The sequence below is a fragment of the Brachionichthys hirsutus genome, chromosome 9 (genome assembly GCF_040956055.1).
Source record: "Brachionichthys hirsutus isolate HB-005 chromosome 9, CSIRO-AGI_Bhir_v1, whole genome shotgun sequence".
Lineage (NCBI taxonomy): Eukaryota > Metazoa > Chordata > Actinopteri > Lophiiformes > Brachionichthyidae > Brachionichthys > Brachionichthys hirsutus.
The window spans coordinates 2,861,062-2,877,130 of record NC_090905.1 but is presented as its reverse complement, the minus strand read 5'-3'; the positions used below and the strand labels follow the sequence as shown (position 1 = coordinate 2,877,130).

Below are 16,069 nucleotides of genomic sequence, written 5' to 3'. Positions count from 1 at the left end.
GGAAAGGAATATAGTGAGTATTATTTGTTAGGAGTGTAAGACTCGGATGATTGGCTTCCAAAATTAGCTGACAAGGTAAGCAAACATGGCGACAAAATCCATCGTCAGTTTGACTCTGCTTCTATTTAATTCTTCTGTTAACACAAAGGCGAATGTTTCCTCTACCGCTGCCACGATGATGAAACTCTACTGATGTTGGATCCTCTCAGTTCAGAGAGTTGATGCTCGTGAATCTGTGCAAGTCTTCTGTGGAGTCGCTATTTTAGAGTTTCGGACTACTCATTTATTTGATGTAAATTCAACAAATTGATCCAGTTTGCTCCATTTTTATTCTCAGTCATGGGTCAAATGCAGAGAAAGACTTTCACCCATTGGGATTATGCAAATATCTCAAATATTTAAGAGCTAATTTAAGTCTCCACTGCTCGTGTAAAAGCTGCAGCGATGTGAGCTCATTAACTGGAATTTGGAACAGAAATAACTAAATCTCTGATATCTACATAATTACACCAGGCCTATTTTACCACATCCACGAAAAAGCTTGTGCTTCATTTGACCAAAAAAAAGAAAAAAGAATTCCTAAATGAGAATCTGCAGCCCTCTTTTAATCAAAAGAAAAAACTGTAAACCTAATTCCCATGGAAGGATTCAATCACCCATTACTCTGCAAAATGTAATTCAATAGACCCAAATGAAAGCCTATTGAATTAGGCAGCACCAAATCAAATGGAGCAGACCCCGTAGGCCCGCCCCGCCCCCCGACGGCGCGCTGCTTGTTCTCGCCGGCTGGCCCAAAGACGCAGCTATTTAAAACATTGGCAGCATCGTGATATTTGCTTCTCGTCTTCCTCTGAGCAACAGCGTGACTTCAGCTCAAGTCACCCTCGTTTCCTCCCTGTCACATCCAGAAGAGAGAGTATCAGTGATGGCGATGGAGTGGGTCTGACTCCAGCCTGTCAGCGAGGAAGATGTGGAGTTTACTGCACACACAGTGTGTGTTACAGCGAGGAACATTGTTGTGTGTGTGTGCCAGTGTTAAGTAAGGCCAGTCTTAGCTGACAGCGTCTTTCAAGGGAAGGTAGAGAGAGAACAAGGAAGGACATGATCGTGATGATGATGAGGAGGAGAAGGCTCTCTTTTCTTCTTTTTTTCCTCTACTGGAGAAAATGCCACCATGCATCAGTCTGTTCGGCGACTGGCACAAAATCCAACCACACACCCACACAGGGAGGTAAGGGAGCCGCGAAGAAGGGAAGGCGAGAAGTATCGCATAAGGGGAGGGATGGAGGGAAAAGGAAGGAGGAGGAAGGAGGAGGCCATCTGGTCCTCAGCATTCACACTCGGATTCGCTAAACTGGAGGAATGAGAGAAATGCCTCAAAGGAGAAGTGTGGCCAGGAGTCGGTCTTGATCTGATGTTTCCTTAACCAGCTGCCAATGATCTCACAGGGAACCCCGGGGGTTAGGGTTAGGATTAGGGCCCACCCTCCTCCCAGGTGCTGCCTCTCCCGCCATCCTTTTTCTTTTACCCTCCTGACGTCCTCCTTCCTCTTCGCATCGGCTTTATCAGAAAAAAAACAAACAGTTTCTGTCTGTGTCACATCATCCTCCGTGTTGCCATTCAGGCGCTCCGGCCGTTATTATTATAATGGAGCGTGATTTCGTAGCAGCGTGAGAAAATTCTAGCGCCCCTCGGTGTGAATGGTGCTCGACGTGCACGGGACATTGTGTCAGTTGGATCGCAGTTTGTCTTTGCAATGATTGTAATGATTTGTCGTGGCCGATGGGTAACTCTTAATGAAGCACAAATCTGCATATGCTGTGAAATTATTATAATTATATTACAATAAGAGGTTTCCACATGACAGAAGCCGTATTGCCATTTTGTTTGATCCAAATTATGAGTGAAAACCACCTGATTGTATTGATTATAAACTGCACATAAATACTGTAAGACTGTTTTTGACGATTCAAAAACGAAATGTCATCAGGATCCGGATTAAAAATGAAAACAGTCCCTTTTAAATGATGAGACAAAAGAACGGTCGACAGCAGCTGCACCACAACCAGCATTTACCAGCTGATTGGTGCATCGACAACCATCCAGCGAACCACCTGTTTCCTCCATCGGTCATTCAGAGAGAAAGACGAAGTCAAGACAAACCCCTGAAAAGCAAATCTTAATCAACATGTTGGCGATTTGAAACACTTTGTCGCACACACACAAACCTGTCATCAGTCTGGCTCCGGTTGGATAAGGACTTAGTCTCCGCTTGAAGTCTTTACTTATGTATTCCTACCTGTAATTTCTGTACCTGTGAGTTCATAAATATACACAACAACAATTAGAAGTGTTTGGAATGTGGCTTTACATGTTGTGTGTGAGCCTGCTGGTGTTTGTATAGCTGGATTTCTGTGTGTGTGTGTGTGTGTGTGTGCCACTGTGTCTCAGGCTGTGAGTTTGGTTTATTATAAGGAGAAGGAGACAGAGCAGAAGCCGAATAAGTCTACACAACTATAATTATCATGTCAGCGTCTCTGTGTGTGGGAGGGACAACACAACGACGAAAGACATTTCAGCATGGAGCGCTCGGGGATGTGCGAGTGCCTTTAGTACTGGTGGAGCACCTATTTGCTGGCACGACAGCCAGATATCAACTTCTGGCAGCATTCCTGAGGAATCTTAGCCAATCATGTCCACTTATACAGATTCCCATCATCTTCCCTTCCCAGGTTCCACAGATCTGTAATTTGTGCAGGCCTTCGTTTGCGTCACACTCACCATGCCCTGGGCGGCGATGAGTGCAGCCAGGGTGCTTCTCCCCGAGGTGCCGGGGGTGCAGACAGACAGACGGACCTCCTGTCCCGCCACCGTGGTCCTGTCCATCTCAACCAGCACAGCCTCCGCCTGCTCGGCGCTCTCATACTCCACCACGCCGAAGCCTCGGACCGGGCTGCCCTCATCCTGAGCGAGCTGGGAGACAGATAAATGAAATCACCGTGACTTTATGATGGCAAGTCTCTCGATTCCGTGCGTCACATTTCAAAACTTATGTCGATATGTTTGTAGAAACATGACAAAATACAAATTGTGCAAACACAAAGTACTGTAAATCGTTGTTTTTATTTTTATTTTGGGCATATAGAGTTATATTAAAAGCTTAGAAGGGAGCTTTCAAAGTAAGAGCCCCCTGAACATAGTGAAATTCACCATAAAACTAGGAGGGTGACGTTTTATGTTTCCATATGATGCAACATCTGCACCTGGTTAACATTGATCTCGTTGAAAAATGAGCCCGTGTGACATCATCAAATGTGCAACCAATAATCAGATAGTACTGCTGACCAACAACATCGCTTCCAAAGAAGGTGAATGTCTATGTCAAGAGGCTTTGCTCATTTCCAGTGGCTGAAATGCAGCTGCACAAAGCAGGCGGGCAAGTAGCTGGAAGCTAATGGGTGGTAATGGATAATGTCAATGGCTAATGGCTAATGGTAAAACCCAATCACTTGAACTTCTGTTGATCGTGGCTGAAGTCAATTAAAACATTGATAAAATCCCCGAGCAGTGACGGCTCTCTGTAGCAGCAAGCCATTTCATCTACCTGTTATATTTGCCTTTATTCTAATTCTAAATTGCTTTTCAAAATAATTTCTCATCTGCTGTAGTCTTTTGTTTTTCTCGCGTTCAAGAGGACCCGTTGTGAAGGAGGTCTCCAATTATAATCTTGATTGATTTGTCCTTTAAATATCAGAGGATTGCTCCTCATTGGCCGGGGCGATGTTTTGGGTTACGTGGTTTGTCCAATCAGCAGCCTGAAGTCTAAAAAATATTCGGAAAATATTCAAACTACCAGAAGCTACTTTTTTAAATCAGTTTCAGCCTATATTAGTTTCAGAGGATTTTTGATTGCATTTAACCAAAAAATGACTTTATCATTAAAATTACATACAATCCTACAAATTTCTATAATTTCTGCCTTTTTTGAAGGTAATCATTTATTTTTCTCAAGCTGACAGCAGATTGGCCCTTCCTTGCTTCCACCCCTCCTCTCCATCTGCTGCTCCCTCAGGTCAAAATAGCGGGCGGATGGATGGAGGGAACGAGAGAGGAAAACAGATGCACGTGTGGAGGAGTAGGTCGATGGGCTATTATCATCAGCATACATGAAGCAAACTGTATGGAAATGGCCCGAACCCCTCTGCCTCTTGAGATATGAATGGATTGATAAATAGGGGAGTAGGTGAAGGTGAGGTGAGGTGAGGAGGGGATGGAGAGAAGAGGCAAGAAAGGAGCATGTGTGACGGATGAGGATGACGGAGGATATGAGCCAGAAAAACGGAAGGGAAAAACTTTGCTAATTGTAGTTTTGTGTGCAGACATAACAAATAAGAGCAGAGCAGAAGTGGGTAAACTGCAAAACATACATTATAGGTTAAATTGGATTGAAATTGGATTGTGTGCAAATGGCATCAGAGCCATCATCAGCCACGTGTGGGCGTGTGTGCGTGAGTAATGATGTGAAAACAGAGCGAAGTCTCGCTCCACTCAAATTGTTGCCACATAAAATACTCAAACATTATTCAGATCTGCACCGACAATTATGTAAATCGAAAGTAGACTCCTGTATGCGCGCCTTGTATGTCAGCTGCCGCTTGGTTCTCCGTCTGTCGCTTTCATGCACGTTGCCATCTTTTCACCGCTTCGGTTCCTGTGTTAGAGTTAAAGTGCATTCCTTGCACCTCCTGTGTGATTCCTGGTTGTCTTCTATTTTCTTTTGCGTACAGGACGTGTGTTTGTGCTCTTATTTTTCACCCCCTGTGATTTCCTGCGTTCACCCTTGTGACTTCCTCCTGAGCTACTCGTGGTTCCTCATTGGGTTTTATTTTTATACATCTGTTGCCTTTGCCTGATGTCTGGCTTCCCATCGGTTTTTGCCAACCTTTTTTTTTGGGACTTACTGACCATAAACTTCACTCCTCTGCCTCCCGTGTGTCTTCGCTTTTGAATTTTGGATTCTGGACTTAACACGAAGGCCGAAACGGCAAGATAGTGTGAAGATGGAGGTGAAAAGTCAGTGGCAAGCAAATCAATTCTCATTTCTTCACGTGTGCTGGACAGCGAATGCAACTATCAGCCAATGGGCTCCCATCAATATAGAACAATTTAATATGATCAAATCTAACTAGTAAATAGCGATAAGGCTGTTTCAGAGGTTTTTGTCGTAAGTCGGCCCGAGTTAAATTACTGTAAATATATTATGCTGCGTCATGATACTGTAAATGAGTATGTGTCTGTGTGTGTTTGCAGACCAAAGATGCTAAGGTAGCAATCCTTGTATCTGACCGCTGTTGACCCAGAGTCATGGTCAAAGACCCGGTGGAGCACGCCTGTCAGTTTCTGTGTGTGTGTGTGTGTGTGCGCGCCAGCTGTCTGAGTTGAGTGGCGAGGTCACAACAACCCTGTCACAGCCGTCTGTGACAAAAGGTGCCGGTCTGTACCACAAAAGTATCTACGAATCGTCCTTAGACTGACTTGAAATAGCTCCTCTTGTGGCGATGACCGTCAGGTTCGTGATCTTCCTCGTAAACGACACCGACATCACCGACGTGCATCAAAGTTAGCGTGCGCTGCTTTTCAATAAAGCTGCCTACAGTTTCAGACAGCAGGATAAAGCCGGTCATATTTGAGGTGACGTCATCGCACTGGTGAGGCGGGATCCATCAACGCGTTCCATATATTTTAGATTAGCAGGGAATGAGTAATTAAACCTGTCACACAAATGCAGGATTAAAGAACACATTTGTGCTTGTAAAAGAAGTATTTGTGGAAATGTACCTACGTTACAGTACATCGCACCACAAATAACATTTCCTTGTCCTTTCATTTCACTCGGTGCTGAGAGGAAACATTCAGAGGCTTCTGTTTTTGTCTTTGCTTCTCAGCTATGTTGCTGCTTTGATTGTTTTTAATCTTCACCTGTAAGGTTGTATTTTAAAGAAGATTTAGCCTACAAGGGATGGCGGATATTCCTTTAACTAACCGTCTCCATCCATGTGTTCTTCTTACTGTCGACTGTACCCATCATCCTCCCTCCCTGCAACTTCATTCCATCCTCTCTAATAGGTCTGACATTCTCATCCTCCTCCTTCCTGTCTCCATCCCGTTGTCCTTTCCCCTAAATGGACAGGCGTTACCGTCTCCTCCCTCCCTCTCTCCTGGCAGACTGGAGGACCCGGTCGTTTGAGTGAAGAATTACAGCGCCGTGGGCCGAGGCCACGGGTTAAGAACACTCCGATCAAAGAAAGAAAAAAAAGTGGCAACAGGGCTACCTGTGAGGGAGGAGGAAGAGAGGGTTTATGTAAGGCATCGGAGACAAATTCATACGCAGCAAACGCAGAAGCCCAACTTCTTCCTGCCGAAAGCGTCTTTATGGTGGAAAAAGGACAAACCTGCAGTCAACACTGAAAAACTCAAGCGATGGTGGTTGAACACGGCCGTTTCTGCAACCTGTTCCCTGATGCGTGCCATTTCAGAAGCTTTGTGTGTCACTGTGCACCGCTACACACACCGACAAACACACACTGTACGCTCAACCATAGGTCAAAGCCCGCTGGCTCTGCCGCAGCAAAGCAACATGAGATAAACACCCACAAAGCATCATGGGACTGGGATGAGGTAGGTGTATTGATTTTATGTGGGAGTGGGGCAGAGGGGAGGAGCTAAAAGTGGAAATTCAGCGGATGATACCTGCTGAATTATGGGTATTGTGGGGGTGGAGTGGATGTAATGGGGCAGGGCGGGGTGTAACACAGCTGAACTGTAGGAGGGAGAAACAACAAAGTCGAGTGGGAGGGAGGGAGGGAGCGTGGGTGTCACAGCAGCCACTCGTCACCATGGAAACGGTTGTTTGATGATACCACGAGCCTTGCCGACGGGGACGCGGACCCCTGAATTTCATGTCATCACCTCCGCTGATAAATGTGTCTCTTGTTTTCAGGGGACAACGGGATCAATGAGCCGTAGCCTCTTGGATAGATTTTCAGTTATTCCCGATTTGAGCTTGTGTGATCTGAGCCGTTTGACGTTCCCTCATTTATTTCACAAACCTTTAAACACTCACCTGGCAGAAGACGGGCTTGTAGGTGTCGGAGAACAGCTGGGTCAGCTGTTCCGAGTCGCAGAGCTCCAGCGGCAGCCGGCTCACGCAAAGACACTTGGAGTGCAGGTTCTCCTCTTGGCTCAGCTGGTTGACATCCATCCACTGCACCATCAGCGAGCTCTCGCCCTGCACAGATAAGGAAATGAACAATCCCATGGTTAACACGCCGACACGGCATCGCAGCCCCGTTTTGCATGCATGACCTCCAACCTCTGCATCGATCAGGAAGGAATATCGTAAATAAAGATGTTTTCTCTTGGACTGCTCCTCCATATAGAGTTTACAGTAGTTTCACTGCTTGGGCTTATCAGAAATGCAAGGTCAGACAAACTACTGTGTATTCTTCAGAAAACGGATTTCGGTGCGTAACGATTAAATGGATGTTTGCTCTTAAATCTCATTTAAAAATAAAAATGTCTTCTTGGAGGTTGTTTTTTTTTGCATATACAGCAAGCCTTATATTTCTGCTTTGGAACTAGAGCCGCTCGGAGGGCCTGGAGTTTCAGTTATTACCTGCTTTCGAACCCCTATAGATGAGAACAATCTTTTGTCGTTTAGTCACGCTCCAGAGACAAAGTCTCCCTAAATCTCCCGTCTTTTGTGGTGGGAGATCATTAAAGTCGACTAAGCTAATGATACCATGACAGCTTGACCCTCATAATGCTTGCTTCAAAGAGATACAGAATCCAGGATCTCTTCTGGATCATCACCTAAAGTGTGCATATTTCCTGAAAATGTCATCAAGATCCATCCAGAACGTTTTGAGTTATTTTGCTGACAGACAGATAATAGACAGACAGACAGACAGATAGAAAACATAACTTCCTTGGCGGAGGTAATACTCAAACATCACATACCAGCTGTCGGCCCAGCAGCTCAGAACGCGCCCGCGACGCCGAGTCCTTCTTCATGTATTCGACGAACCCATATCCTTTGGAGTGTCCCGTCAACTCGCTGTAGACCAGGAAGGAGCGCTCGATGTTCCCATAGGCCCGTACCAGCTCCTCAAACTGCTGGGCGGTGTAGGTGTGGGGCAGGTTGGTGAGGCAGAGCAGCGAGTCGGTGGGCTGCAGGGTGACGTTGATCAAGCGTCCCCGGACAGTGCTGTGGTGGAGGGAGCGGATGGCATCCTGAGCCTGGTCCCCGTTCAGCAAAGTCACAAAGGCTGGAGGAGGGGACATTATGGAGACGTAGCGACGACAGGAAAAACGACAGACGAAGAAAAGAACACAAAGAAATGGGCAGACGTGAATGGACCGGGACGAGTGAGAGACACACACAAACATACATTCAAAGCAGACATTCAAAAACAGGCAGACAGCAGGTAGTATGGGACGAGAATGGAGACGCACAGTTAAAATATGCATGCAAAAAAACAAGTCACAAAAGAAAAAGTAAATAAATAATGATAATAATAATACAAAATGATTAAAAAAAATTAGGCACCAACAACCAAAATTACAGACAGTCATAAAGACAGACAGACACATAGAGAGAAAGACAACACATTAGAAAACCGATAGAGCCACTGAGCAAGGGGAATCCAGTGCAACACACACACACACAAACACAACTCATTTTAAATCGTGACCGGTGTGTGTCTGTCACAGAAATATCATTCTATTTCTAAATGAAACACCGGCGGTAATTTAAATGTGAGACCTTGAAGACAAACGTTGGGCTGCGTTTCAGGCCAGCGATGCGTGTTGGCGAAAGAGGCTTCATGTTTAATGTTAAGACGCAATCCAGTCAGCAAAGCCTTGCAAAGATGTTCCATTAGGCTTCCCTGAGATACCTAGCTCAGTGCTAAAAAAAACACAATCCTTATGAGCCCATTAAAGCACCGTAAATTCTGTTATTAGGCTGACAGGGAATGAATAGAAACCCTGTGTGTGAGAGAGAGAGGGAGAGAGAGATAGAAAATTTATTATAATTAAACCTCATTCATTTTACCTTTTCCCTGTAATTTGTACAATGAACCTTGCATATTCATACTTTGCTACCTGTAAAAGGCCAATTCCTTTCATGTAATGGCTTTTACATGTCATTTATATCAGTTCCAATATGTATTATTACAACAGTCTATGATTAATACATGATTCCAAATATTAGTAGTGGATCTTCACACGGTCAAAGATTTAGGTGGCATGACATAATTTGTCATGCGACAGATCTGTTCATCATGGGCGCCATGCATGCATGCCCAATGTGTGCTGCACCCGGCGTGCAACATGGGAACTGATGCTAACGGCGTTAGCACTCTGTGAGTGCTTTTGAGTTTGACGATAAATGGCATGCATTGCAAAAATAAGATACGGAGGTGGCTTAAAAGCATCTGTAATGCAGGATGCGCCGACTGGCCTGCACACAATCACCACCTCGTTCTTCCGCATACCAACCCGTCTCTCGAAATAGACATTGTCAGTTCAACATGAAGAGCGACTGTCTACTCTATACGCACAGGCATTTATGTCTGAGGAAGATTTGAGCTACATTTTTGAGCTAAATTTGGGAGGTCTGCCCCAAAGGCATCTTCATTTTCAGAGGAAATGATCGATGTAGGAAGATCCAATGGAAGGTCCGTGTGTCTCGCTCAACCCCGTCTCTATTTATTGATTTATTGTTCTATGGTCTGCTTCATGTCTTTTCTTGCCACCATACTCTTCTCCGTTCATTGTATTTCTTCATGTGTTGGCTTTATGCCCGTCCATCCGTTCGCTCTCTCTCTCTCTCTCGGTGCTCCTTTCCAGTCTTTTCTATTTCCACTTCAATGTGCTTCTGCCTGTCTTCAGATACCGCCTCCAACCAAATCAATTACCCCAAAGCCCCTCTAATACATGCACGCACTCTCACACACTCACACTGTAATGGATCTCTTACGCTAAGATGAGAGTCTAATCTGGTTTTAACCCGCTAAGCATGCTACCCAATATTCAGCATTACGAGAAGATGGAGGGGGAATCCGGTTTGGGTTTTACACTAGCACTCTCTATTTTCCCTCTATTGACGGGCCGACTTCAAATCCCACTCAGCAGATCTCCATCGGTGAAATGTGGAGCTAAGAAACTCCTGAATAGCTCACTAAATAATCAGAGTTCACAAGAGTTCACCGACTGGCTACACCCACTGAACTTTGGAAAATGATTGTGCAAAAGTAGCGATGATTTAATTATGGGTCTCGACTTCTGAAGGTGTTGATTATCCTCCATGTTCCTGTGTGGAGTGTGTAGGGGGGGTAACGCTATGGAATAAAAAGAAATCCAACGTTGAAGGCTGCAATCCCGCTGACGTTCCCCGTTGAAAGAGCTAATTAAAAACAGCAGAGTTGAGAACGCAAGACGGTCCCCTGAAACTCGAGGGGCTGGTCCTCACGCTGGGTGGAAGGTGGTCCTGCCGTTTCATCTCAGCCCCCCCCCCCAGGCCAAGGTGGAGAGAGCGTCACTGAAATCAACAGCTCAGTGGGCCGTCGGGCGAGATGCCACGGCACACACGTCGTCGTCTTCCTCGCATCGCTTTGTTGACTCCATCTAAAAGTTCCGTCTGACAATTAAAGATAATTCCCATAGATTAGTAGAATACACCTGAATATTATTCCACAGCTCTACATTGTGTAGTCATTTAATAGATAATGATAGAAATATATCGAGCCTAAATAACAAGTTTACTATTTATGAGAGATTTCACTTTGAGGAAATCTGCAAATTCATCAGCAAAATAAAAGATTTATTCAAGACAAGTCACAATAACGGATGTTTTATCAATGACCAGCATGGAAGACATCTTTTATCTTTCCGATACCTGCATCCCTCAGAGGCCATCACTTGATAAATAATTGTTTGATCCATTCTTCTCTGTTTCAGGCCAAAGAAAAGCATCTTCTTTGACAGCTTTGATGTTAAAGGCTTATCCACACGTTTGCCATGTCTAACATTCATCATTACAGAGAATGGGCAGGTAAACACACAGCCCAGGCTGGAAGAATGACAAGCTGTCAGGTTGTACCTTGAGCCAGCTTTGGTGAGACATCATGAGGGAGCATGTCTTCCCATATAACAGACAAACAAACAACTGCGGGACTGTCTAAACCCTAATTGACCTTCCATTCTTCCCACCGCTCACCACTCGAGTATCGACGCGTAAACACTTGGGATGAGCTGCATCTTCGTCTGTGAGCCTCTCATCCTCTTTGTCTTCCAACACCTCAGCCCTCCCAAGTTCTCCTCTCCATCATCCATCCCTCCCTCCCTCCGGCTTCTCGGTGTTTAAATCCATCATTCTCAGCCTGCAGCCCTCGCCAAGCCAGTCCTGGAGGAGAATCGTGAAACCATGTTCGATAAGTCTTGAAGATTTGTTGAACCCAAAATCGGAATGGGTTTTATGGTACAGTTAACACTCCTTGCATGAAATTCTATTTTAAAACGAGAAAGCTTTACAAAATAAGGAATCTGATGTTTTAAAGTAGTCGTCGTGCAATTAAAAATGAACAACACAAGATCATCACACAGACGAGGGTGGTGAGTGATGGATGGATGGATGGATCATGGCACGCACCTAAATAAAGCTTTGATCAAACTGAATCCAAACTGAATGCCAACGTGCAACAGCAAACATACTCTGAGGAATGAAGTAAAAGTTGGTCATCAATAAAGAGAGTAAACACTGCATCTCAACCCTCTCCTGTTGGCCATTCATCATGTATTGATCCCTCTATCGCATCATGCCCTGCCCTCCCTTAATTTCTCTCTTTACCATCAGTCACACGATCCATCATCATTAATCAATCCGGAAAAAATACATTGAAAGACATCACTTTGTCAAATTGACTTTTTTGTGGACAAAGTGATTAACGGAGCAAGAAAATCTACTGGTTAATAATCATCATCTTCATCATCATCAATTTAATGCTGCACATAAGTGAAACAATGCACAGAGAGAAGCCGCAGGTTCTGGATCATTTAGAAATAAACAGCGTTCACAAATCATCTCCGTCGTTATTCACAAATGAACATATTTAAATGATCTGCAAGAGGAAGAATGTCACACACACAACTGTTCGGTCCCGAGATCGCTGACGACACCCAGCATCACACGTTGAACTGGTTTGTGTATGCATGTCTCACGCGTGTTGGGCAGATTAACTCAAATGACGATGGTTAACACACAGTCAGTGATTGCATCTGCATATTTGCACATAGTTTTGAAACCATCATCTGTAATTGTCACAGGGAGAGGAAAAAGTGTCGTTTCCTGTCACAGCTTTTTTTAGTGTGACTTCTACAGCAGTGCATACAGATTTCCATGCACTGGCTCAACGATGCAGCAATTCATAATGAGAAACATACGTAGCTGTCCCTCCGTTAATATGCTGCTCCTGTGCCATGGGCTTGTCTCTGTTTACATTAGCATGGTCTATTTTGTGATTGTGCAAAATGATTGGTGAAAATGTTCAGTAAAACTTTGAACTTTGAACCGTCCCTTCAGAGAACCATGAAGGGAGGGACAGAATGCAGATGCAAGACAAAGCTGTGCAATTTAGCTCCTTCTGGATGCTAGTTAGCCTCTTCAAGCAATTATAAACTGGAGGCCATACGTTCTACCATGCATCAAACTAAAGTGTCAATACGTCGGCTCTTTTACTTACATAAGGCAGACGAGCTGCAACAAACAGCGGAATGTGTCTAATTTCCTCCGGCACTGATGAACTATTTTAGTTCGAGATCACTTTCATGCCGTCTTGGGCACGACAGGGATTCAGACAGACGACGTTGGCGCAAGTAATTACCGCAGAAACAGCCAATAATAATGACTACAGTCAGCAGTCTGGTAGCAGTCTGCAGCCCTGGGGTTGGGAAGCACTGCACCGCTCCGCCATATAATAAGAAGTACTTTATAAGAATATTAAGACCGTGGGGGAATCAATAAGCAACATAAAAATGTCCCCTGCTACTAATTAGACCGAGTGCACAAGAGTGTCATCAAGATGAACTCTATGCATGAGGCGCTTCTCTACTTTTGCAATCATTCGCCTCATCCAACAATGCTTCTCTGCACAGAAAGGAAAGAATCATTGATAGAGTCAATTTGCTTATTTTCAATTGTTTAATGTAACTGTTAGGTGCAGAACAGTCCCATCTGGTGGGCAGCGATGTGCGCCCTAAAAGTATTGTGATGTCACTGGGTCAAGAGGTGGAGCTATGAAGGTGATAAATAAACGTGTTCCGGAAAGCGGAACGGAAGTTGGTTTTGAGCAGCGCGCCAGACCAGTCGGTCTTGGCTGCGAGAGAGAAAAAGAATCCTTGACTCTGCCTGTTTCATTCCGATGCGTTTGTAAATTAATATCACAATGTTAGAGACTTTAACCCTAACAATCATGCATGCACTAATTGATAGTCAACTTGTAATAGAGTGTAGAGAACCAGCAAAAACCATCACAATCCTCCTCCTTTGGTTCCAAACAGAGATGCAAGCGCGGGCAGACATGTTGCAGATATGTATCTTCTCCTGGGTCGACCTCTAGCCCTGTTCCCTGGCAGTTCCATCCTCAGCATCCTACTACCGATATAGTCCCTGTCTCTCCTCTGGACATGTCCAAATCATCAAAGTCTGTCCTCTCTGACCTTATCTCCTAAACGTCTAACCTTCAATGTCCCTCTTTTTGTCAACTCTCATGTTCTGGTGTTCTTCTAAACTTGAAAGCACATTCCCAGACATCACAAACTACTAATAGCCGAACAAATCAGTTCTCCATCGAGCAAAATCACTGCCATAGAAAGACAAGCCAAAGCAGCCAATGAAAAATATATTTATTCTTAAGGAGTGATGAGAAAAGACAGTCGCCTCGAAGTAAACAAATGGCAAAAAGAACCATGTGCTTGCGTATTTGTTTTTGTCATCATGGCCCCACATACAAAGATTGACGGGCCAATGAGCTTTTAGCCAGCGTGCGTTGTCTTCAATACTCGACAGAGCAGAAACCAACACAAAGGCAAGGAAACCCTTGATAATCCCCGCCATTGTGCTGAAAGATCCCCGGTTCCGCAGCCCTGCTGAATTAGTATGCATACCTCTGGACTCGTGGGGCGCCCTGGCCCGGTGGCATCATGTGGAAGCGGCTGGATTACTTTGGCTGCATGAATTGATGCCTTCACATTCATACCAGGCGGGCTGACAGCTTCATCTGCCTGCCTCCGGGTACACACTCCGTGTAAATGTGTGAATCTAGGGCTTCATTTAAAAATCATGGGATGAGAAAAAAGGCATGGGAGGGCAAAAAAATTAAAAATCCACAACCAGTTAAAGCTGACTGGCCATTCATGCTAATACTGTCAATGCGTGACCTGATTGGCAGCAGAAATTAGATTAAATCTAACAATTATATCTAATACAGACATGAATTTGAGTTTTAATTTTATTTGGCCTGTTCTGATGAAGCCGAGAGAGATATCTGCCTCATTAAAACTAATGACCGACAGATCCCATCACTTATCGTTTAAAAAAAGAAGGGAAAAAAAGGTGAGGTGAAACATGTGGGATGCAAAAACCCAAAAATTTAAATGAAAGATTTAAAAGGACTGAAATGAATATGCACCGATTTCCAAGGAGCGCGTAATCCGCTCCGATCATGAGACTTCAGCAGATAGTAATGTGGCCATGGAGACTCATAAAGACTTCACTAACAAGCTTCCTGTGCTGCCAGATCTCAAAAGGGGAGGGAAGGATGTTAGGAAGGAAAGTAGAAAGGGAAGAAGGGAGCAAGGAGGGAAGGAGACATAGATGAAAAGCAGGAGGATTAAATATGTTTTTGCTACATTTTGATATTTTGGCTACAGAGAGTATTTTGGTTAACACAAGTGTGTGTGTGTGTGCGTGTTTTGAAGGGAAAACATAATAATAATTAGCTGAGGAATTGAAGCAACAGCCCGAAGCAAAGTCGCAAAAGGAGACACAGAACTAAGTCCACACACAGGGGGGGGGCATCCTTAAACATTAACTCAGACATGTGCGCTGCAGGACAAACCCCGGCAGACATAAACAATCCCATCAGTATGACCTAATAAGTCCAACAGCAGAGGCCGGCTCAGAGAGCCGATATGGTCATGAGGTGCAGAAGCACGCCAAAGCTGCTTCAGGCTGTGCATCTCAGTCAGAGCCGAGGCTGGAGGAGAGCGAAAAGGGGATCTGCAGGCCAGCAAGCAGCCAAAAGACACGAGGGACGCCCTGGAGACAGACAGAGGACGGCGGTCTATCGAGACGATCATCATTGTTGCGCTGGGGGGGATTCCATTTGAGCAAGGGGAGCAGAATCAAGTCAAATCTGATCAAGATCCACCCCCCCCAAGTACCCTATATATTTTTTTACGTCCTTGAAAAGGTTTTCCGAAGTAAATAAGGGCGTTGTAGGAAAGGAAAACTGTTTAATATAACCAATGCTGGCAAAATAATAAATATATCAGACTCTCATGAGATGAGGGAGGAAGAAATCTCCGCCAATGAAGCTCAGTTTCCCCGTTATGTCACCACACCTTAAAATTTAAGGTGTGGTGGGGCTGTATTGATTTAAGGCTTAAATCAATACAGCCCCATGATTGTGTGCCCCCCCCAGGAGAATGAAATGCTACTCCTAGAATTTAGAATCGCAATCTCCTCTTCTGTAGGTTTAAAAATAGAATATTTAAGCACGTGAGGTGGCGCAGGTGGTTGAGAGGGTCGTCCTATGATCAAGAGGTTGACGGTTCGATTCCCGGGTCAGGCACATGCGTACACTGTCGTTGTGTCCTTAGGCAAGACACTTCGCCCACACTGCCTGTGCGCACGCGGCGACCAGCAGAAGACTACAGTTGTAGAAAGCGTAACTGCTGTAAACCAAATTGCCCTCTGAGGGACAAATCAGTAAAAAGTATTTAGTAT

General features: G+C 44.7%; 1 protein-coding gene across 1 annotated transcript in view; it reads right to left on the bottom strand.

Annotated features, from left to right (window-relative positions):
• Positions 1–16,069, bottom strand: part of raver2 (ribonucleoprotein, PTB-binding 2) — a 33,118-nt gene that overhangs the window by 8,205 nt on the left and 8,844 nt on the right. Inside the window, exons 3-5 of the mRNA XM_068743758.1 lie at positions 8,020–8,327; positions 7,124–7,288; positions 2,782–2,973 (exon numbers count right to left, since the gene is read on the bottom strand). Coding sequence (XP_068599859.1) covers positions 2,782–2,973; positions 7,124–7,288; positions 8,020–8,327 — 665 coding nt within the window. The remainder of the gene's footprint in view (positions 1–2,781; positions 2,974–7,123; positions 7,289–8,019; positions 8,328–16,069) is intronic.